This window comes from Miniopterus schreibersii (assembly GCF_964146895.1).
Source record: "Miniopterus schreibersii genome assembly, chromosome: 12".
Taxonomy (NCBI): Eukaryota; Metazoa; Chordata; class Mammalia; order Chiroptera; family Miniopteridae; genus Miniopterus; species Miniopterus schreibersii.
This window is the reverse complement of record NC_138112.1, coordinates 38393089-38417039: the sequence shown is the minus strand read 5'-3', so window position 1 is coordinate 38417039 and position 23951 is coordinate 38393089. Positions and strand designations below refer to the sequence as shown.

General features: G+C 40.4%; 1 protein-coding gene across 1 annotated transcript in view; it reads right to left on the bottom strand.

Annotated features, from left to right (window-relative positions):
• The window catches only part of LOC308565523 (uncharacterized protein), a 30959-nt gene extending 7008 nt beyond the window's left edge, over window positions 1-23951 (bottom strand). The window contains exons 1-10 of the mRNA XM_081154853.1: window positions 23811-23951; window positions 19417-19902; window positions 18474-18569; window positions 17616-17846; window positions 13440-13462; window positions 12123-12223; window positions 11816-11842; window positions 10992-11548; window positions 978-1460; window positions 293-388 (exon numbers count right to left, since the gene is read on the bottom strand). Of these exons, the coding sequence (XP_081010979.1) occupies window positions 293-388; window positions 978-1460; window positions 10992-11548; window positions 11816-11842; window positions 12123-12223; window positions 13440-13462; window positions 17616-17846; window positions 18474-18569; window positions 19417-19839 (2037 nt within the window). The 5' untranslated portion in view covers window positions 19840-19902; window positions 23811-23951. The remainder of the gene's footprint in view (window positions 1-292; window positions 389-977; window positions 1461-10991; window positions 11549-11815; window positions 11843-12122; window positions 12224-13439; window positions 13463-17615; window positions 17847-18473; window positions 18570-19416; window positions 19903-23810) is intronic.

Here is a 23951-nt window from a genome sequence, read left to right as displayed (position 1 = left end):
GAAAGTATCAGAGCCTCCGACTTGATGATGGAAATGGGACATGGGGTTCATGAATCACTTTTACATTGCTCCTCTCTATGTCTTTGCCTCCAAATAGTTGCTTTCACTTGGGAATGTCTATTCCGTGGCTTCCAACCCTCGGCAGGGAAGGAATTGAATGAGGAGGACTAGTCACATGTCTTCTGGACGCTTTAATTCTGGGGAAACAAGGAGGAAGGGGCCTCCTTGTGACTGGACAAGGTGCTGCCCAGGTCCCTGTTTCAGAACCCCTGCAGGAATACTGCGTTTTTACCTTCCAGGTGGCTCTCTCATCATCGATCTTCTCTTCCAGCTTCTCGGCTTCCTGCTGCTCCTGCGTCAGTCTGTCTAGAGCTGCCTGGAGCCTCTCCTGTGAGAAAGGAGTCACCAAAGTGAAGCTATGAGTTTTCTCAGCACCTGGATACAGGATAAATGGAGGAGAAATCAGGCTCATCTCAGAAGACACTACAGTTTTAGAAATGAAACCGGCAATGAGAGCCAAGAATGCAGACAGGGATCTGAGGAGGTAAATGTGGTCTTTATCCCTGGGTGATGCAGGCTTCCACCCTTTTATCAGGAGTAGCTTACATCTCTCTTTTCCTAGAGGAAGAACTGATCCTGCAGCAAGAAAAGTCCTTTCTTCTCATGGACAGTTTTCCCAGATTTAACCAGCCATGTTCTGAAAATCCCGCCTGCTCACGGGGGCAATCAGAACTTATCTTGGGAAGCAACTCTCGCTCATGCAACTTGTCTTTGCTAAGATCGTATAGTCTATGCTTATTCTTGAGGAAAATGAATGAATGGCACAGGAATTGTTTTCAGGCCTCAGAAGCTGAGCCATATGTCTGAAAGAGAAGGTAGCACTCAGTTCTATGATGATGAGGGAAATAAATAGGATTAAACTGCACATTTCACTTCAGGTAACATTCTGGCTGATATTTCCACACTCTGGGGCCTACCTGACATTCTTGGACCACCTCCTCCACAGGGCATATTTGGTGACCTTGGTGCTCCTGGACACAACTGCTGCAAATAGCCTTTTCATCCTCATTACAGAAGAGATAGCAATTTCCCCCGTGGTGCTCACAGAGATCTCTCCTCTGCCACTGGTGTGAACTCATATTGATTCCCTTGATTTTCTCCACTATGCTGGCCAGCTGCCTATTAGGCCGGAGGTTCCAAGGCTCGTAACTGCTCTGGCACACAGGACAGCGGCATTGCCCTCCTAAGAGGCCCACTGACTGGCTGTTGGTGGTGATGCAGGCTTGGCAGAAGCTGTGGCCGCAGTCCAGGCTCAAGGGTTCTGTCAGGAGCTGCTGGCAGATGGGGCAGGTCACGTCCTCCTCTATGTTCGCTCGTGATGAAGTATCCATTGCCGTGCTCCCCTGGCTTCTTCCTGTGCTGACTCCAGAGGCCCTTCTTGCCCACCGACTCCTGCAAGGCTGGGATTAGTGACGGGGGCAAGATAGGAAAGGCTGGAATAGAAAGGGTACTGATTGTGCAGAGATTTAGAACAGAACAAACCATTAATATTCAATAAAGAAAGGGAAAGAGAGAGAGAAGGAGAGTAGTCAGTGACAAAATGAAAAGGGCCCTGCTTTGTAATAATTTCAAACACTTTCCTCTTAGCTTATGTCACATGACAAATTTCACTCCATCAAGGCAATGATTGCTGTTTTCTCTTCTTCTGCTGGATAGAAAGACAAATTGAGCTTTGTTTCACCTGGCGTTAATCTTTTCTATTCTTCCCTATTCTCAAACACATCCAACATGTTAAATACATTAACCCCACTGCAGCCCTCCGGGATTTTACACTTGCTCTTCTCTCTGCGTGACTTACTCTAGTAAGTTTCATTGAGTTATATTTACATCACATGTGTTCATTTTCAGAGTACAATAATTTCTAGAAAATTTATTAAACGGAACAACTATCACCACCAATTTTAAAACATTTCTAATCTTTGAAAACAAACCTAATGCCGTTAGCTGTCACCCACATTTTGACCCTGAGCCTCAGGTCACCATTAATCTTTCTTGATTTTTATAGAATTACCATTACTGATCAATTCATAACAGCAAAAATATAATATATGATCTTTCCTGTCTGAGTTCTTTCACTTCACATGCAGTCATTGAGGTTTCTCTCTCTTGCTTTTCTTTCCCATTTTAAAAAAACAACACATAATCTTGACATTAAAAGCACCAAACCCACTACTATCTGAGAGATTCCACACTTGTTTGTCTCTGCTTGGAAAGATCTTCTCCCTGATGTCAGCATGACTCCTCCTTACATTTTATGCAGCCTCCGCCTCACATGTCCTCTTTTCAGAATGACCTGCCCGTACTATCACTGGCTGTTCATTTGCTATATTTTTCTTATTTTTACTCCCTAGTGTATAACATCTGTCTATAACCGCCTACCTCTTCTTCTTAAAAAGTAGTTCATGCAAGAATTCATCACTGTTTAGTTCACTGATGTGTCCTCAGCACCTAGAACAGTGCATCACACAGAAGCACAATGCACAATGTTTGATGAATATATAAAACTAGAAACTTCCCACTCCCCATCTCTCCATAGATGATTAGACTTTTTAAATCAGCTTTTCATCTTTTCTCTTGTTAATTAGTAGTTGTCTAATAGCTGAGAAGTGTTTACCTGCTAACACTCCTGTCCCACACAGAGCCTTCCAAGCCCTCAAACTCATTCCCCAGAGACACCTACAGAAGCAACAAACACCACGATAGAGATGACATTTGATCACCAACAATTTTATAACCACTTATAATTTAGACATTACATTGATCTATTTATTTCTTTTTTTAAAAATAGTTTATTTATTTTTTAAAAAATGTATCTTTATTGATTTCAGAGAGAGGAAAGGAGAGGGAGAGAGAGACAGAAACATCAATGATGAGAGAGTCATTGATCAAGCCCACAATCCCGGCATGTGCTCAGACCAGGAATCGAACCCTGATCGCCTGGATCCTAGGTCGACGCTCAACCGCTGAGCCACGCTCGACCAGGTGATCTATTTATTTCTTATAGAAATATTTTTGACAGGAGTACTCCCTTCTTAGATTAAGAAGTACAAATTGGTAGTCACAAAATAGTCACAAAAAAGTACAGCATAGGAAATATAGTGAATAATATTGTAATTATGTATGGTGCAGGTGGGTACTTGAAATTCTGGGAGGGGGGCACTTTGTAAAGTATATGATTGTCTAGCCACTATTTTGTACATCTGAAACTAATACAAAATGATATTGAATATCAACTGTAATTGAAAAGTAAAATAAAATAATAAAGAAAGGTAAATTTAAAAAATAAAAAAACAGGCTCTTTCCTTCAGAAGTATAAATAAAATCAATGAATTACAGAGGTCAAGGTCATTCTTTTAAAATAGGTGGAGTCAGTGGGAAACATGTGTTCCTCAATGTTGTCAATCAGTGTTCTCTCCACTACTGCACAGCTTTAAAGAAAAACAGATGGAGGTTGAAAGAACTAGATTGATACCCAATGCTATTGGGGTGTTAAAACAAAAAAAGCAAGACCATCTGAATACTTCTGTGGAGTTTTGTGTCTGTAGATATTGGGCCTTTACCTTGGCCTGGACATAAGGCAATGTGTCCACAGTCACCTGAAGATTTGTGTTTTCAGGAGGAAGAGATATGTCATATACTCAGGATCACACACATGATGGAGACCTGAGAAACATAAGTTCCAATGAGGCATCTGTCATCATGAGAGAAAAGACTCAATGTTAAGGAAGGTCATCCACTGGGGAGGTAAACTCTGTCTTGTTCCAAGCACAGTAAGTACTATTATGAGTTGAATTGTGTCCTCCTAAAAGATATTGAAGTCTAACCCTAGAATGTGTGAGTGTAACTTTATTCAGAAATAGTGTGTTTGTAGGTGAACATGTTAAAATGATATCATTAGGGTGGGCCTTAATCCAACATGGCTGGGTCCTTAGAGAAAGGGGACATTTGTGCACAGACATGCACACATGGAGAGTGCCATATGAATACAGGAGCGGAGATCTGGCTGATTCAACTATACAACAAGGAATGCCAAGAAATGCCAGCCAACTAGCAGAAGCCAGCAGAGAGGCATGGAACACATCTTACCCTCACAGCCCTGAGAGGTACCAACCCTGCCAAAATCATTGCTGTTATGTTTCCAGCCTCCAGAACTGTGACAATAAATTTCAGTTAAACCACCTCATTTGTAGTATGCTTTGTGTGGCAATCCTAGAAAACTAACACAAGTGCTTATTTTTCCTTTATTTATTGTATTCTATTATTGGAGAAGGATCATACCACTGAATCCCTCCCACTTAACACAGACAGGCACACGCAGAGACAGACAGATAGAGACAAAATGTATTCTCTGTCTTGGGGATGGTACAATATAGGAGTTTTTACAGAGTAAGGTAAGGGCCAACTAGGTCCTGAGTTTTCCCTCTCACTATATCCTAATTGTCCTCACAGAGGCTTTCTGTATCTGTGCAGTGCACACAAGAAAAACGAGTGTTTCCACAATGTTGAGAAAGTTCTATGAGGGGTTTAGCCAACATCCTTGAAACCTCTCCTGTACCCTGGGTCAGGAACTGCCAATGAGAAGGTGAACCTGTCCTTGGCACCCAGACTCCTGGGAACACCCCCCCTTCCTCTGTATTCAGAGTCCTTTCTTCCCCTCACCTCCTTCTAGCCCAGGGTGTAACCTGCCCCACATTAATGAACCTCCCCCCAAGAGTTCTAGCTCTCAGGTCAATTTGTTTCAAAGAAGTCATTTGGTAACAGGAGCCATGTTCACAAAGCTGCCCCCAGTTCATCCCTGTCTCTCACAGTCGGTTCAGCAGAAAACCCTGCGGCACTCTCTTCACATCAGGCCCCATCCAGCTGAGTCTTCTACCTGGATTCCAGGAATAGTTTCCCCACCAGTCTTCCTGATACAGTCACTGGTCTCACACAGTCTGCTCTCATCTCCGTTCACCATCAGGCAGAGGGAATTTTTAAAGCACATATTAGCCTCGTCACTCCTCTGCTCAGGTGCACCCCTTCATTGAGTTGATCTCTATCACGGCCTAGTTAGGTCCACATTACACATCCCCTTCTATTGTCTCACCCTCTCAGCCCGCCTTCCCACCAACTCACATTTGCCATCTTAATGTTCCTTAATCACTCAGGACAAAAAAACATCATTTCCTTGAAGACTCTACTCAAAATCACCTTCTCACACTGAGACCTAACCTGAAATTTATTTAAATTTGCAAAGCCCTTAACCAGGGCTCTATAGATACCTGTCCTATGGTAGCCCGTTTGGTTTATTATTGTTGCTGTCTCTTTGTTTTACATTTATACCATAGCAATTTCCATCTTGTTTTATACCACCTTACTCTTACTGCTTGTTTACTTTCTCTCCCCATACCAAAATATCATTTTTTGTAGGTACTCAGTATTTATTGTACTTTCAATAGAAGTTAATACAGTTTTCTTTTTATCATGGCTGTATGCATTTGGTCTTGTGAGTTTAATATTTTTAAAAATTCAAAATTTATAAAAACACATTTTCTCCTTTTGGGTGGGACCTGCAGTAGCCCATGAGAATTCAGTTAATACACATCAATGTTGACCTTGTCCGAGTATAAGACACGGACTCATGATCTCTGAAAAGGGGGAGGGAAGGAAAGTACACATCACACCAGAATCTTTGTAACAGAGCGATGAAGGTGCTAACTGCTCAAAGGTGAGATTAAGACGGAGTTCCTTCTGAAAAATTACCAACTCCTTTTCTTAGCTCCATGCAAGGGAAAAGCGAGTAAAGGGTTAAGGTAGTAACAGTGGAAGGGTGTGTTTAATATGATGCAGAACATGTTCTAAATCAAGAGAGGACACGTGAAAGTCATGGGGTGCACTGAGATAAGAGTGAGCTGTGGCTCTCAGGGGAGAACAAATTCCCTGTTCCTGGACCTCCAGTGAGACAAGTGGCCGCATGGGAGCTACAGAGATGGGCAGCAAACTGGTCATTCAGCTTCTTCCATGGGGCTGGCCAAAGGATGGCACATTTATCAGGAGTTTGTGTATAGCTTTGCAGAAGTCACCAAGACAAGAGTAAAAAGGTCAGCAATAAGAAGATCTGCTCACACCCGGCAGGGATGGCTCAGTGGCTGAGTGTTGATCTATGAAACAGGAGGTCTGGGTTCAATTCTGGGGCAGGGCTCAGTCCCCAGTGAGGGATCGTGCAGGAGACAGCTGATTAATGACTTTCTCATCATTAATATTTCTGTCTCTCTCTCCCTCTCACTTTGTCTCTCTGAAATCAATTAAAAAAAAAATTGAAAAAGAGGGTCTGCTCCCTGGCAGAGCCCCTAAATCCCATCTCTCCCACATGCATTCTGATAAGAGCTCTCACTTCTGCTGGCCTTCCACCGGGAGCTTGGGCTTTATGAAGAGGGAGAACAGGGCTTCATCTCACAGGCTGCACTAGAGAAAAGGAGGAAGGGATTTTCTATCTGGAAAAAAACCCAAAAAAACCCTATTCTGGTTCACGTTGGCAAGGTAGAGAGTCAAAACTACAGAGTAGGAAAATGATGAGTGTAACTCAGCCTGGAAAAATAATGGTCCCTCCAAGAAACACATAAGACTCTTTGCTCTTTTAAACCTTCCTTCTATAAAAGTCACTCTTCCTCCGGACTCAGTGTTCCTCTTTTCTGCCACCTCAGCAGAAACACCTACAAGCAGAGTAGCTTCAGAACCGCAGTTAGAGGCATGAAACTCATTCAATCTGTTCCCCCAGAGCCTCCTGCGCCTTGTGCTCAGAAACTGTTCAACTCACCTTCAGGAGAAGTGCGGGAGTCTTAACTCAGTGGAGATCAGCTGTAGGTCTGGCCAAGATTCACTCACCAAACCAAATAGACCAGCTCTCCACAGAGAAGTTCCCCAAAAAGGGAGGAGTGAGAAATGAAAGTTAAGCTCATAGAAGCGGAAATGAAACTTAGGAAGCAGAATAGAAACTTAAGAACAATAACAATGGGAAGCCACCAAGGGGGAAATTAATGCTTCACTACGTTCTAGGACCTGAGCCAGGACCAGCCCTCAATCACTGTGTTTTTAATCTCTTTCTCAGATTATTCTAGCAAGAACATGTGAATAAGATGAATACGAAATCCTACCACACATTCTACAGCTTGCCTGAGTACTCAGAATTTCAACTCCATTGTGTAACTATTCGTGAAGCTTGTCCTAGATTCCTGTCCTAAACTACTTACTAGGGATAAAATCATGTTCCAGAAAGTGTGGGCACCTGCCCTTTGTCCTGCAGAGTGTGATGGGAGAGATAATCAGAGACAAAGCTCTATTAATTTGAGCTGAGAGGTAGCAGCTGTCCTGGTGAAAGATAAAAATGAAATTTTAGAAAAGAGCCTTTACTGTGAGCCTATTGAGAAAACTTTTCTACACCACCATTGAATCTTAGGAGTCCACCAGTTAACTTCCAGTTTTTGTTCCTGACCTAGGCAGGCCAGTTGAGAAAGCCCTCCAGACATCATGTGGTATAACTGTGGCAGTGACAGTCACCAACAACTAGGGGGCAGGCAGAGCGTGGAGGTTAACAGATGGTGCTCTTCAAGTGGAGTCTTTCTCTGGGTGACACTCACACCTCCATAATCTTCCTCTTTTCCCACTTCCCGTGGCAAACGTTTGGCCCTTTTTACACCATCAATCAAAAGCAGAACTGAAAATTTTTTTAAAATTAAAAATAACAATAAATTAAAAAGGAGGTACAACTAATGCATGGCATAGTTCTATAATAAAAATAGAATAACAATAAAATAAAAATAGGTAAAATTTTTTAAAAAGCAGAACTGAAACATCTCTATTTTCTCTACATGTTTTCATGCCCTGTTATCAATCTTGTTCTTCTGAGAACATATTTCAGATGCTGCACCTACAGGCTGGTGGAAGCTCCAGACAAGGGCCCCTGACTGACAAGACTGCAGAGCCCTGCAGTCTTCACACATTAAATCATATGAGACATGAAAGGCGACTGAAAGGTCGATTTTTCCTAATTAAAGCACAGATATTTTGGTATTGTTTGTAACCGGCAGTTGAGTAAGCTAACTCTTTTTGATTCACATGCCTGTAAAGCAAGAACTGGAATTTATGTAAGCATAATTGCTTAGCCATATTGTCAGTTACAATTTCAAGGATATGAATGAAGTAATTTTTATTTTTTTACCATCCTCCCACCACCAAAGCTTTTGGCGAGTGTTTGCAAACTAACATCCTGTTTTCAGTGTTTTTGTGCTATTATTTTTGTTGCTGTCAATGCCTGTAATTTATTTACTTATTTAAATTTATCTTTACTGTTGAAAGTATGACAAATGTTCGCTTTTCTCCTCCATCGATCCCCTCCACCCCACACCCCTCCTCCCAGGCCTTAACCACTCTATTGCCTGTGCCCATGGGTTATGCATATATGCATATAAGTTCTTAGGTTAATCCCTCCCTGCCTGCCCACTCACCCCTACCTCCCCTCTGAGATTTGTCAATATGTTCTGTGCTTCTGTGTTTCTGGATCTATTAAGTTCTTCGGTTTATTTTGTTCATTAGATTCCACATGTGAGTGAGATAATGTGATACTTGCCTGTCTGACTGGCCTATTTCGCTTAGCATAATACTTTCCAAGTCCCGCCATGCTGTCTCATAGGGTAAGGGATCCTTCTTTTTTACAACTGCATAGTATTCCATGATGTAAATGTGCGAGAAGATTCAAGGGTATGAATGAAGTTATTTCTAACAGCATATAAACTCATGATGCTTTGCAAGTGTTCAGATAATCATGTAAATTTTGCACTGATTGCATTCTGAGAGCTGGCATTTTCTCCTTTATCAGCTTTGTCATCACATATACTATTATTGAGTATCCCACTTCATCTGGCCCTGCACCCAAGAGCAGTGAGATTTATGAAGGCAAGAAGGGACTTTCCTTATGTTATTTTTTATTGTGTCAGATTTATATATAAAATTTTGTATATGGGGATTGATATTTAAATAGAAACAAAGTTACATTGCTATGGATGTAATTTTAATGACATTAAGCATGCTGATGATAATCACAGTTCTGATCTATTGGTGGTGTCGCTGTCAAAATAATTGCTGTGTTCATAATCAAATTCTGGTATTGTTAGCATTTATGTAAACTCCTTTGATATATTTTAACCAACAATTCTTCTGATATTCTGTTCCTAAGATGTACTCAGACACTTACCTCAAAGCCTGTTGTTTATCTACACCACTGCACTCTAACCACAGTACTTCTTGTGCCCTGTGTTGTTGTTTTTCAGTTCATTAGAGAAGGACTGGTTTTTCTTTTGTTTCTAAAAACTTGCACCACACTGGAAAAGGAAGGCTGACCTGGGCAACAAAACACTTACCTACACTATTGTTAAGAAATCCCCCAATTATTACTTCTTACACTTACTGTATTCTTGGGAATGATAAATTTTTAAAGCAAGGCAAACAGAACTGAAGTTAAAATTTAATTTCAATGACATATTTGCCACCAAAAAATGAAAAGAAAATTAGACTAGAAAGCTGTATAGAAACATTTGTTTTACAATCAGCTAAAATTTAAAGAAAGTTGTAATTCTCTCATCAAGTTATTTTATTTTTTAAAACAAAGCAAGGGTAATAATGTTGAAAGTAAACTAATAGGTATTCTTAAATCATTTATTTTAGTCACAGTGAAAGGGAAACCAAAAATGAATATACAGCATACTTATTGCTCCTTATGTGCTAGAAATGACAGAAGTTATTCAAAGCATTCTATTGTTTAATTTTCACAATAATACATCAGGTAAATTTCATATATATATATATATTTACAAATGTGAAACTGAATCCTCTAGAATTTGCTTTACTTGATCAGGGCTGATATGTAGTAACACCAGAATTATAATAAAATTCTCAATGTCTCACACACACACACACACACACACACACACACACACACACACAGGCAGGGCTGATATGTAGTAACACCAGAATTATAATAAAATTCTCACTGTCTCACACACACACACACACACACACACACACACACACACACACACAGGCTTATGTGTCACTAGGAGAGCTGGAGTAGTCTTGATAGCAGCACAGAGGTATCTGGGATCTGAAACATGAGACTTCTGTAAAAACCACCCTAGTGCTTCTATGAGTACAAACCTGCTTCATGAGACACTTTTCACAGCTTATATTCCTCAGTAATTAGTAGAGGAAATGTTTATTCAGTTGAGACACTTACATGTTATACACTTAATAGCAGTTTTCTTCTCACAGTGATCTTAACAATGGTGCTGTTTCATTACCAGGGTTATTTAAAGAAAATAACATCAGAGTTCAGGCATTCTACTCCAGGTTCACTGTGTGTATTTGGAGAGACTGGACTTGAACTCAGACACTGTGGACACAAAACTTCCACTCTTAGTACATATTATTTATGATATTTTCTCCTTCACACCTTGATAACTAACGAACTTCATGGGGTAAAGAGTAGTGCATGACTTCTACACAAGTTCTTCAGTAATATACAAAAGTTGTTGAAAAGCTTCCCTTCATGTTCTCAGTCAGAGGCAGAGGAAATGGGTTTGTAAAAATTGGTAGAGATGTTACCTTCATACATGTCTTTTTTTTTTTTTTTTATGATGCAATAGTCCTTTTCTTTGGGATTACAGAAAATGAAAAATTAGGCTTCTCTGTTAATGCAAAGAAGATATTGGGGAAAATATGACATGAGGCAAATTGTACATCCTATTGATGAAGGAAGGCTGTTCAAATAGAAATAAAAAGGTAGCAAGGAAAAGATGGTGAGAATGGTGCAGGTTAGCTCAATGCATTAGACGCACCCAATAGGAGTGGGTGGGGGAGTGAGAGGTTTAAGAGCTTGGAGAACACAGTGTCATCGGGGCAGTACATTTCATAGGATTGAAATACGGAAACATTTTCCCAGAAAAGGAACATGCAGAGAATTTATAGATGAGAAAACCATGGTTAGTGATGTTAAAAAATGAGACAGTGCCAGCATCGTACTCTAGGAAAACCCCAACACGATGGGGAGGAACAGTCAGGGTGAAGGTTAAGGTGGAGGGATCGGAGGAGGGAGAATCCACAAAAGCCTTATATTTAGAATGATTCTCTAACCCTATAACCCAGTAGCCGTTTTTAGGCTGATATCTAGAGCAAACATGTTGACGATTGTTACCTCGTCTTACAAAATCCTTCCTATTGGAGTCAGGGGGGTTTTCTTCACATACCCCCAAAACCCAGGCATATTTCTCTGACACATCTACCTCCCAGTAATGTTTCCCTGATGTCATAGGGCGTGATCCCAGGACACCATAATCCTCATAATCGCCTTTCTGATACAAAAAAAGTGTTCTCAAATAAAAGGCAGGTCTCACTTGTTTCCAGTCCGCAGAAATGATAACATTTGCTTTATCCGTAGGAGGATCCAGGGTCACGTGTACTGTCGAAAAAACACAGGGTTGGGTGAGGAATATCATGCAGCTTTATTTGTGACATTGTAAGACAGATCTTGAGAATAGAATGAGTGGGAACCGGAAAGAACTTGGTTCGGTTCTTGAGGAGCAGTATAAAGCTGCAGAAATATAATATGTATGTGTGTATTGGGAAGGAAAACACGCATCTTAACACACTAGATCTAGTAGAAAGTATAAAATTCTAACAGAAGGTGAAGACAAGGAGGCTTCATGATACTGTGATTTCTCCTTACCCCAGTAGCGTCGCGCATCTGTCAGTTCTGTAATGACAAAAATTGATAACATTAAATATAGGCAAAATAATCTATAATTAAAATCTATTTCTTTCCAATCAGGGAAAACTGGTGTCTACATAAGGTAGTACATGTAAGAATGAGAGGTGACCAAGACAGCTTCCTAATCCCTGTTGAATATGCCCAGAATACCCATCAGCACATAACACCCATCTTCCTTTGTCTCCTCTGTCCACATCTAGAAACTGAAATGTAACTCCCACCAAAACAAAATCCTCAGTCACCCACTTGCTCTAGCATTCCTCACCATTAAAGGCTGGCAGCACCTTGCTCAGGTAAGGATCTTGGAACACTCTCACTTGTTTCTTGGGGAGAGTTTTTGGCTTCTTCAGAGTGAAGGTCTTACTCCTAGGGATGACAAAAAAAAAAAAAAATCCCCACACCTCTGAATTTTTGTTTCCCCAAAACCACTGATTTTTATCTATTCACCACTTTGAGCACTTGACACCCCTTCCATGGACCCCTGGGAAAGGAGAGAGTGGACTCCTGACCTTGAAGCCAAAAAGAAAGGTGCTCAGTCCACTTTCCCAGTTAACCAGTGTGTGCCCTTGGGAAGGCGTTGACCTCTCAGGAGTAGTTTATTCTTCTCAAAATGATAACTATCCTCTCCCTGTCTAAGTCCTAAAAATCATATGAAATTATATGCAATAATTGTTTTCTTTAAAGTGCATAATTTGGTACCATGAAATAAATTAAAATGAGGAAAAGTCATGACTTCTCTATGGATGTAGGTTCCTTGGAATATGATAAGAAAATGAGGTTGCAGAAAGTGGCTCCTGGTGGTTTGAGGTATATCAAGTGTGGGAATACTGCCTGGGGAAGACCAAGACCTTTAAACTCCACTTCCCAGCAGGGAGGCCTCCACAACAACATCTGAGATTTCATGTTCTCTGGGAAAAAATATAACACTTGGAAAAGAAGACATTATGAACACTATACTAGCAGTAGTCTGAAGAGACAGATGTAGGCAAGTAGGTGTCCAAATTTTAGAAACAAGATCATGCCCTTCCATCCTGGCTTCAAAAGTACATGACTAAAGTGGATCAGTTGTTTGCCCCAGAGTCAAAATATTCCTTGATATTCAAGTCCATTTTTGGAAAATACAGAGATGCATATAGAAGGACCTGGTCGTTTCTATTCCCAGAGCAGAAATTTAAATATAAAGGTGTTTCAAATTCTGGGTGCTTATGAGGTAAAAGAGACATGATATTCCCATGATAAATTCATCACCTATGAAATGAGGAAATCAGAGTTAGATACAGGCATGCTGAGTGAATAAAATTTATAGTCACATGGGTCTGATACTGCAATATCTTATCCTTAACTACTACTGACCCAAACTCTGCAACTTACCTCCAAGTAATTCCTTATCATAAAGTCTGGGTCACTCTAAACAGATATAGAACACTCAAACCATGGTATATGAACAGATATTTAAGATAAAACTATATCCAAAATTTTCTGCCCTGAACAATATTTTATTCTAATTAAACAACAGGTAACTTTAAAAGCTTTAAACCACTTTTCACAGCACAAAAAAGCATTGTTGGTCTTCCACACGTACCTTTCGATAATGCCATTCACATCCTAGGGAGGAAAGAAAAAACAGTCAAAAAGTAATAAGCTCTCTTTACTTCCAAAGCTTCATCACATCCCTACACCCCCTGATCTGGTGGAAATAGAGGTTGTCCCAAGGTGAGAGTAAAAAAATAAAGACAAGACCCAGGTCAACCATTTCAGAAGACTCATTTAAAAGTTGTCAGTTTCCCTAAAATACAGAAACAACTTTGACACTTGTGGAAGTGCAGCTTGAACTCCCAGTACCCGGATATGGGACGTTTATGAGGAAAGCATGAGGCCGTGATATTTTCCCCATGTTTGTAAGGCTCCTCGTGAGATGATTTGAATAACTCGTGGTTTGTGCATTTATTCAACACAAATGTAAAGTGATGTACCAATACTTGTCAAGCATTATGCCATAATTGGAAGAATCAAAGATGAGTAGTTATAGTATTCCTCAAGAAGTTTTCCTGGCTTATGTTGAGTGTACAAGCAAACACATGTATTAATGTAGGTGTTTCTCAAAGCTCTCCTCTTGTTTCACCCACTATCTATAATTGATCTTATCCACACCCTTAAAAACAACACTCACATAGGTGTAATTTATTTCCAAGTCTTTATATTTACTCAATTTTGTCTCTTAAATGCAGGTTAATATAATCCCTAGAAAAGAAGCCACAGGAACCAGTAATTTAGGATGTTTACTATGTTACTTACAATACAGCAAACAAATTACTTCTTCTTTTCTACACCTCTGTCCACATTATCTATATACACTCAATCACTGTTCTGAACACTACGATATTTACTGCATTTCAGTTTCTAGCAAGACAGTTTAGTTCATATCGTTAACTGTTTTTAGTCTTCTGAACTTTATCATCACAGGTTTATTTCTTTGAACAAATATGCACAAATAGATTTGGTCTTTATTTCAGAATAACTTTTTCCATGACACCAAAAACTAGGCCAGCCACTGGGTCTACACACACACACACACACACCACTTTACTCTCTGTATTAGGGCCTTTTTGTTGTATATGACAAAAAACAACAACAATTAAAAGTGGAAGAAGAGAAAAGAAATTTAGGGGACAGTTATAACTTTAATCAAAGCTTAATTCTGAAGCTCAAACATTGTCATCAGGAACAGGTCTATTTCATTCTCTAAATCCTACTTCTTCCCTCTATATTGACTGTATCCTCAGTTCACGAAGGAAACATAAATCTCCCCATATAAATCCTCCCTCCAAAATAGAAGTTGTCTTTCCAGTTTTATCAAATAATTCTAAGGCCTGCATGGCATTGGCTTACATTGGATTAAGTACCCATATCAAAAGTATCACTGTGTTGTTGCTGAAATAACATAAAACAATGTTGGAGGCAAGTATCCATATTTTACCGGAATTAATTTAGTATCAGTCTTCAATAGATCATGATAAAACAGGATGCATATTTTAATTACAAGAGCAACCACCACAAAATTAAAAAACAGTAAAATAAAATTTCATACTAGAAATATCTCTTTAACTCAAAAGAAGCCAGTCAATGAGAAAGAGAACAATGAAAATTGCAGGTGACTTACAGAAACTAATAACACAATTAAATTAAATAGAGCTACACTGACAATTGCATTAAATGTTATTTTTTAATCTACCAATTAAAGGCAGAGATTGTTGGAGTAGACAAAAAGCAATTTCAATTATTGCTATCTACAAGGGACACATTTTGGATTCAAAGACACGAATATGAAAAAAAGTAAAAAGAGCCTCTTGGTCAAAATGATGGACTAGGTAAATGTTGTGCTCATCTCCTCCCACATCAAAATTATAACTAAATTATAGAATAACCACCCTTGAGAACCACATGGTTACAAGTTGAACAGAACTCCTATAAGTAAGGATATAAAGAATAAGGTACCTGGACCCGGTAGGAGGGTTGGAGTCAAAACTGGCTGGTACCACACCCACGTGTAAAGATTAAGAAATAGAATCACTACTCAGTCTGAGGGGCAATCCAGCCCACCAATGTGGCAACAGCAATCAAGGCTCAACTACAACAAGAGAGCACACACAGCCCAAACAGTGGACACCCCTAGAGCACCTGGTTAAGATGAACACAAAAATTGCATCACTGGGCCCCCAAAGACACCTACTACATAAGGCCACTCTACTGAGACTGAGAGATGTGGCAGATATCGAGAATACATAAATATAAGAAGACAGCCAAAATGAGGAGACAAAGAAACATATCCCAAATGAAAGATCAAGACAAAATTACAGAAAAATGACTAAACAAAATGGAGGTGTGCAATCTACCAGATGCAGAATTCTAAACACTGGTTATAAGGATGCTCAATGAACTTAGAGGAAGAATAGATGATCTCACTGAGAACTTCAACAAAGAGACAGAAACCATGAAAAGGAGATAGAAAGCATAAAAAAAACTCAGTGAGAAATGAAAAATACAAAGAGAGAATCTGAAAAGCAGCAAGAGAAAAACAGTTAGTTACCTAGAAGGGGGCTTTCATAGACTACCAACTGATTTCTCAACCAAAACTTTGCAGGCCAAGAGGGAGTGGCATGAAATATTCAAAGTGATGAAAACCAAGGACCTGTACAACCTAGACTACTCTACCCAGCAAGGCTATTATTTAGAATTGAAGGAGATGTAAAGAGTTTCCCAGATAAGAAAAAGCTGGAAGTTCATCACCTCCAAACCATTATTACTAGAAATGTTAAAGAGATTTAAGAAAAAGAAAAAATTATAAAAAATATAAATGAGAAATTATCACAATGTAGAAGACATAGCCAACATTATCAACCAGCTCGGCTATCTGGCATCTATAGGCCCTTTCACTCAATGAAAGCAAAATACACATTCTTTCCAAATTCATATAAAAATTTTGGACATACTATATTTTAGTCCATAAAGCAAGTGTCAATATATTTAAAAGATTGAAATAATAAAACATATGTGTTCTGATTAGAAAAGAATTAAATTGAAACTACACAGCAGAAGAAAAAGTAAAAAAATCACCTAGTGTCTGTAAATTAAACACAGTTTCAAATATTTCAAAGGTTAAGATAAAAATAAAAAAGAAAATTTGAAAATAAGTTGAATTGAATCAAAAGAACAAGTAAGTAATCCAAAAGTATGGAATATAGCTAAAACAATGCATTTGTATTGATAAGAAGTATAGCAAAAAAAAAAATTGTGTCAAATCAGTGTTCAAAATTCCCACTTTAAGAAACTAGAAAAAGAACAAATTAAACACAATGCACACAGACACATATATACACATACATACACTCATGCATACATGTGCATTTACACATACACACAGAAAGAAAACTAAATAAATGAGAGCAGAAATGTGATATAGAAAGGTTAAAAATAAAGAAATCAATAAAACAATAAAGTTTATTCTTGAAAAATATCAATAAAAGTAGCCAAACATAAATAATTGTACAAAAAAAGCAAATCACCAAAATCAGGAATAAAAGAGGTGACATTACTATGAGTAGTGCAGAACTGAAAGAGATTCTAAAATATTATAATGATTAACTTCATGTTTACAAATCTGAGAAAGAATGGACAAATTTCAGCAAAAATGTATGTTATTAAAACCTGACTCCAGAAATGAAAAAATGCTAAGAAAACCTAATACAAATAAAAACAAAATATTTTAAACCTTTCCAAAAAGCAAGGCCCAGAATGAGATGGCTTCACTAGTGAATCTATTGAATAATTAAAGAATAAATAATACCGATCCTTCACAATTGTTTATTCAGAAAATACAAGAAAAGGAGAAAAATCTCAACTCTATGAAGAATAAACAAAGCAAAACAAAAACTCTTAGAACATGAACAGATATCTGAAATATGTTCTAGGCTAGATCACAGATATAGGGGCCTACAGAATATAATTGGACACAAAGGATCTTCCTTCCACAGCCAAATTTTTGCACTACAATTGATACATAAATAGAAATCAAATTTTCCCTTCTTTATTGTGCATTGAATTATTCCTATAAACTCTGAAACAGATGCAGGGAAGGGTTACTGCAAGACCAAAGGAAACTCAGTGTCACCACCACAAACAGCACAGCCACACAGCAGAGGAGGAAACTTAGCCTTCATTTTCTCAAGTTCAGATGCTGGGCCTTATTCCCAAGTATTACCTGCAGCATCTCTGCTGTGGACCCCTGCAAGCGATGCTCCAGATCTGAGATGAGATCTGTCAACAGCTGGCCCTCCTGGACCAGCTCACTCTCAGCCTGAGCCAAGTCCTTGAGATCATCTCTCTCTTCTTCCTCCAGCTTTTGCAGCTCCTTCTGCTCCTCAGTGTCCAAGATTCCTCTCAGATGTTCAAAATAATCCTGGACACGTTTTCTCTCTTTTTGTACTTGATTCTTCAGGAAAGGAAAAGAGAGAGAGGGACTCAGGTTATCAGATAGAGACTGGGAGCAACAAAAAGAAGTACTTGATTTGGAAGTTCTCACAAGAAAGGGGATGGAAACAGAGGAGCAATTCTTGGAGAGGCTGATTTTTCCTCTTCATCACATTCCTAAATAATGGCCTCCAATCTGCATCATTGAGGCCAACCCTGAACCCAAACTGGACACCTGGGTGCTGGCGTAGCTCACATAGCTGCCCAGGGCAGTCATACCTCCCTGCATTACTCCTGACCCCACTCCCACCCTCTGCCTAATGTTGAACACCAGGGACAGAGCCATGAGCCACTGGCTATTGTCTTCCCCTGGAAGAGTTAAATGCTCAAAATAATGACAGAAATGAACACAGAATTCACTACCCACCCTCACCAGAGAGTCTCTCTATGAGAATAACTAACCTACAAATATCTGTGTTAATTTGTGAGAGGTTCATTTTCAGCACCACCCCTATCTGGGAAAGAATACAGAATGGTTAATTAATGACTCAGGACACACAGACCCTCAGGAAACAAGGAGGAAGGGGGCTAAAACCCAAGGTCCTGTCCAGGTTTTTGTCTAATTCCCTCAGGAAGAGTTTCCTCCTACCTGTCGGAAATTACTCTCTTTTCTGATGTCAGATCCCCACTTCTTGGCTTTCTTCTGCTCCCCCCTCAGCCTGTCCAGGTCCGCCTGGAGCTTATCCTGTGAGAGAGGAATCACACCAGGGTAAAAAATGGGCTTTCTCGGCATCAGAAGAGAAGAATTCAGGCTGATCTCTGAAGAGACCAGAGTTTACAGGAACTGTGAAACAACAATTAGAATGTATGACTTGAGTTCAGCTGGCGTGGCTCAGCGGTTGAGCATCGACATAAGATCCAGGAGATCTCAGTTCGATTCCTGGTCAGGGCACATGCCTGGGTTGCAGGCTCCATTCCCAGTGGGAGACGTGCAAGAGGCAGCCGATCAATTACTTTCTCATCATTGATGTTTCTAACTCTCTCTCCCTCTCCTTTTCTCTCTCTGAAATTAATATATATATACATATATATATACATACATATATATGTATATATATACATATATATATATATATATATATATATATATATATATATATATATAAAAGAATGTATGACTTAAAAGAAATCTGATGTGGTGAATGTGTTCTTTAAGTCTCAGGTGATAGAATTCACCATTCCCATGTCAAGAAACCTGATCCTTTACTAAGGAAAGAACTTAGGTCTCAAGCCACCCAGCTGTCCAGTTACCCCTCCTGTTCAAAGGAGTAATGACAGATTGATTGGCTTGGGCACCAAACCTCTACCTATTAGCACCAGGTATAAAAATATCTACTTCTGGTTTAGAGTCTGCTCATCATTTATGTGGAATGCACAAAAATGTCCTGCAGGCCTTGGAAGGTGAGCATAGGAAGAAATGTGATCACAGGCCTCAGCCTATGGTGGAAAGGTAATTAGAGTCACATGCAAAGTTAAGATTTCCCATCAAGAATAATTTTCTGCCCTGTGTTTCCTCCATCCTGGTCTGTTACCTTGTAATCCTGGGCAGCTTCCTCCTTGATGAGTACTTTGTGACCTCGGTGCTCTTGAGACCGCTCACAAACGAAGCAAATCAACTTCCCATGCTCTTCACAGAAGAAATGGAGTTTCTCTCCATGGTGCACACAGAGATCTCTCTTTCGCTCCTCCTCTGTGCTCAGCTTGACTCTTTGAAGTGTCTTGACTATATTAGACAATTTCCAACTAGGCTGCAGTTTCTCAGGCTGGTAAATGATCCGACACACAGGGCAGCTGCTCTCTCCTTCTTGGCCAATCATGGACTGCCTGCTGTTTGCAGTGATGCAGGCTTGGCAGAAGCTGTGCCCACAGCCCAGGCTCAGTGGTTCTGTCAGGAGCTCCAGGCAGATGGGGCAGGTCACCTCTTCCTTTATTTCCTCCAAGATTTCTGAAGCCATTGCAGCTGCTCCTCTGCTCCTATCTGTTCGTTTCTGAGGCTCCTCTTGGTCACAGATTCCTGACTGATGGGAAAGGTTAAAAGAGGGCAGAGTAAGAAAGGTAGGAATAAAATAATACTAACTGTGTAGAAATCAAGGAGGGGCCAGAAACAAATATTGAAGGACAAAAACAAAAACAAAAAAGGTAGGAAAACAAAAAAGGAGCTTGGTAAAAAGGACTTCTCATAACAATTTTAAATGCTTTTAGTTTATCTGACATGACAGATTTTACTTTTATTTGTGCAGTGTTTGTTATTGTTTTTTACTCTTACTGAACAGAAGGATGACCTGCCGCCTTTTATACCAAGATTCTTGTGTGACCCAATATCTCTCCCACTTCTTTCCTATGCCAAACACATCCTCAGTATAAAAGTATCAAACCACTTATGGGTCTGGGCTTTTATACCTGCTCTTCTGTCAACAGGCAATGCTGGCCCTGATATCAGTAGGACTCACTCTCATCCTTCAGTTGACTCTCTCCTTACATGTTCATTTATCAGAAAGATCTGCTCTGATTTGCTTGTTTACAATGTAACCATTGACATTGTTTGCTGTATGTTTGAAATGATTTCTCTTATTATTATAACATAATATGTGACAATGTGTTTGTGTAAATGGCTAGAGCAAACCCTTTACCAGATGCGTACATAAAGTTAGTGAGTCACTTACAAAGATCATTTATTTTCAATACAGAGTTGTGATGAACCTAATATATTCAGGGCACCCCTTCAGAGGTCTAATCCTACCTTACAGAGTTAATCAAAGATGAAACAGGTAACTTAGGTGATTCTGGGGAATCTTGTGTTGATAAATGGTAAAATTTCACTTTGGCCTAGAAATATTCCAAAGACACTGATAGAAGACTAAATGTGTGTATGTATGTGGATGGTGGGATGGAAGATACCATAAATATACTCATAGGATTGCACAAGTTGCATATCTGAAAAAATAGGAATAGAGATAAAATGGATATAAATCTCAACTATTATGAAAGATCATTCACTATTTTTAATGACTATGAATTACATGCTATCAATTAAACTAATACCCATAAACACAAAGATGACTCTAAACAGAGTTTAAACCACTATGGCCCTGTCCTTCACCTGGGAAGTAGCAGTAAATTAAATCACCAGCCTCAAGCTGGTATGAAAAACACTATTAGAGAAGTGTGCATGTTGTTGGGGAATTCAAGTAACGGGGGCAAATAAATGGTTGTCCAGCAATTCAAGCTTGAAAATATAAGGGTTGAACTGAAAAGTGAAGAAAATGAAGGACAGAAGGCATACAGGAGAGAAAAGATTTATTAGGTAAAGGAAATGACCTGTTCATGGAAGATGTACCACCTTGTCTGAGATTGAAAATGACAGTGTGGCAGGTGTGAGAAAACTGGGAGGCCTTTGGTATCACATGAGCCTGAAGTGACCATGACATATGGCACTTTCCCAGTTATGCATCATTTAGGGACTCTTTTCCAGGAGCAAAAGAAATTATCCAAGTTTTCCACTCAGAGAACAGGGGGGGATATAATTAGCTTTGTCCTTGGTTCGTGGTATGTTGGATGGATCCAGTGTGGAATTGGGAAGATGAGTAGAATGAATGCAAAGTTGCCCAGGGGAGAGATGATGACAGCTTTCGGGGCAAGGAGGTGAAGGACATGGAGAGCAGGCAAGACATAGGGTGAGGTAAGAGAAAAGATTGGCAGTTAAATATCTGAGAAGAAACTGTCAATATCAGCCCTGGGCTCTTTCTTCCTGTAAAGGTAATATTGGCTAACTCTTCTCATAAACTGGGTTTCTATTTCGTATTTTCCTGGAAAACTCATGAGGCTACAATAAAGGAGAGCTCAGCTGCCTTCAAGGCCACATTGTTGTTAGAAAAATTAGCCTGATGAGAAAAGTGCATTTAAATTTAGGAGGACTCATATAAACATCATATACCAGTTAAAAAGCTTAGATTTTACTTTTCATCTGAGACTGTGACTTTCATATTCACCTATGTCTCCTGTAGGCCCTTGGATGCTGCCCTTATGGGCTTTCACAAGGTAATTAGCACTTTGTAGCTTGAGGTTTACAAAACCAATGGTGATTTCACATACAACCACTAAGTCTGGCTTCTTAAAAGGCTGAGATAACAGGAGTAAAGTACCTTCTATAGCACTGTGAAGACTACCACTAAGAGCTCACCTAAGGCACCCATGTTGGCATGCTCTGTCTTGTCCTGTAAACTCAGATAGGGTAAGTGACCCTGGAAGTTTATATCTATCAGGTCACATCGATGGTAATCACCATCCACATCGGAAATGGTGCTGGTGGTCAGTCAGAGAGGGTCTCACAGTGGTGACACAGTGAAGCTCATTCTCCCACCTGGACTCAATATAGCCCTGTGGCCACAACTAAGCTCAAGAGTTCTCTCAGGAACTCCAAGTAAATGGGACTATGAAGCAATAAACAAAGAAAGAAAAGATCGCAATAGATATTCATGTCTTGATGGTTGCCAAACTTTGATGGTAAAGAAAGATCTCCAGTATGAGATAAGTTTTCCCTTTGCTCTGTGTTCAGGAGGGAAAAGTTATAAAGGCTGCATGGAGATGAATTTAGACCCACTAACACTGTCCAGTGGTGCCTTGTTCATCATACATGAAGGGAACCTGATAAGGAATGAGACCGAAGGAGAATGGAAGTGCATTCCAGCTAATGGTCCAGATAGTGAAAACAGCCCAGAGGCCTTATGCAGTTAGCCCCTGGCTGCAGAGACTGTGGTCCAGATCATGCTCTGATGAACAGCGACAGCAGAGGTAGATGCTGTGTTGGGATAGTATCATTTGATATCTACTCCTATGTTATGACTCTAGCATGATCCAAGCATGAGTTAAGAGCCTCCGATTCTTTCTGAATTCATCCAAGATCCAATCAGTCCTGAGACCCACCAGGAGCCTATGGAGAAGGGAGGAGCAGAGCATGCATTCTGCCTTGGGGTGCAGAATTTATTTTTAAGGTGGGGCTACAAGGAGCTAAAGTCAAAGCAGTTGCTGCCACAGGACACAGAAGAGGGAAGTTCAGAGGAGCTTGAGCTCTCACACATGGAGGATGACGCCAGCACTACTTAAGCGGTGACCCAGGACTGCACAGCAGGCAGGGATATAGATATGGGAACATGAGTGGTATCTGTGCTGGAGGGATATCAGAAATGCCAAGCCCGTCCTTGAGGACCTAGGGGTCTGTGCCCCACATCAGGCTCCCTAATCCTGAGGACCTGCCCCAGAGAGCTGAGCCCACAAAATGTCTGCCTTCAAAAACCAATAGGCTTATGCCCAGAAGAACCCTACGGGTGTAGAGCACAGGAGATTCCTCTCTTAAGGGCTCCTGCTTAGGACTTAAAGGACTACAGGAGTTGCCCCAAGAGCCAGTGCAAAAGCATAAGTTCAAGAATGTCAATGTAAGAAATACTGGTGAAGGAGACCCATCTCCTGCAATGGGGGTGGAAGCCTGTTGGACTTTCACTTGAGTCAGTGACTCCAGACGGGGGTTGGGGTGTGTGTGTGGGGGTGTTGTTTTGGTGCTCCACCCCCTGCATGGCCAGAGCAGGGCTGCAAGTCCCTCTAACTTGTCAGCACTCCTAGGTACTCCTGCTCCATTCCTGTGCTACGGCTGGGTAACTGACAGGGGAGGGCCCTGGCCCTAGTCCCCTCTCAGGAACATCACCCCTGCCCCACCTTCTTGACTCTACTGAAGCTGCCTCTGCCACCAAGGTCCCAACCAAGCCATAGGACCATGGCAGCCCTCACAGGGAATTCCCCTTGAGCCCCTGCTCTGGTGGCTGGGGTGGGAGGGGCTCTGTTTCCCAGTCCCAAGGTCAGAAACAATGGAAGACACAGTTCTTGGCAGGCTAGCACCGCCCAGGCACTGCTCAGAGAGGAGAGGGAAACTCACCTCCAAGCTTCCAGGGAAAAGGCCTTTTCACTTGTTCTGGTGTTCCAGCCTGGGGGACACACGTGGTCAGGATTCACTCTCCAAACCAGGAGCCTGACATACTCAAAGAGGATCCCGGAGGGCAGAGTGAAAATGAAAGTG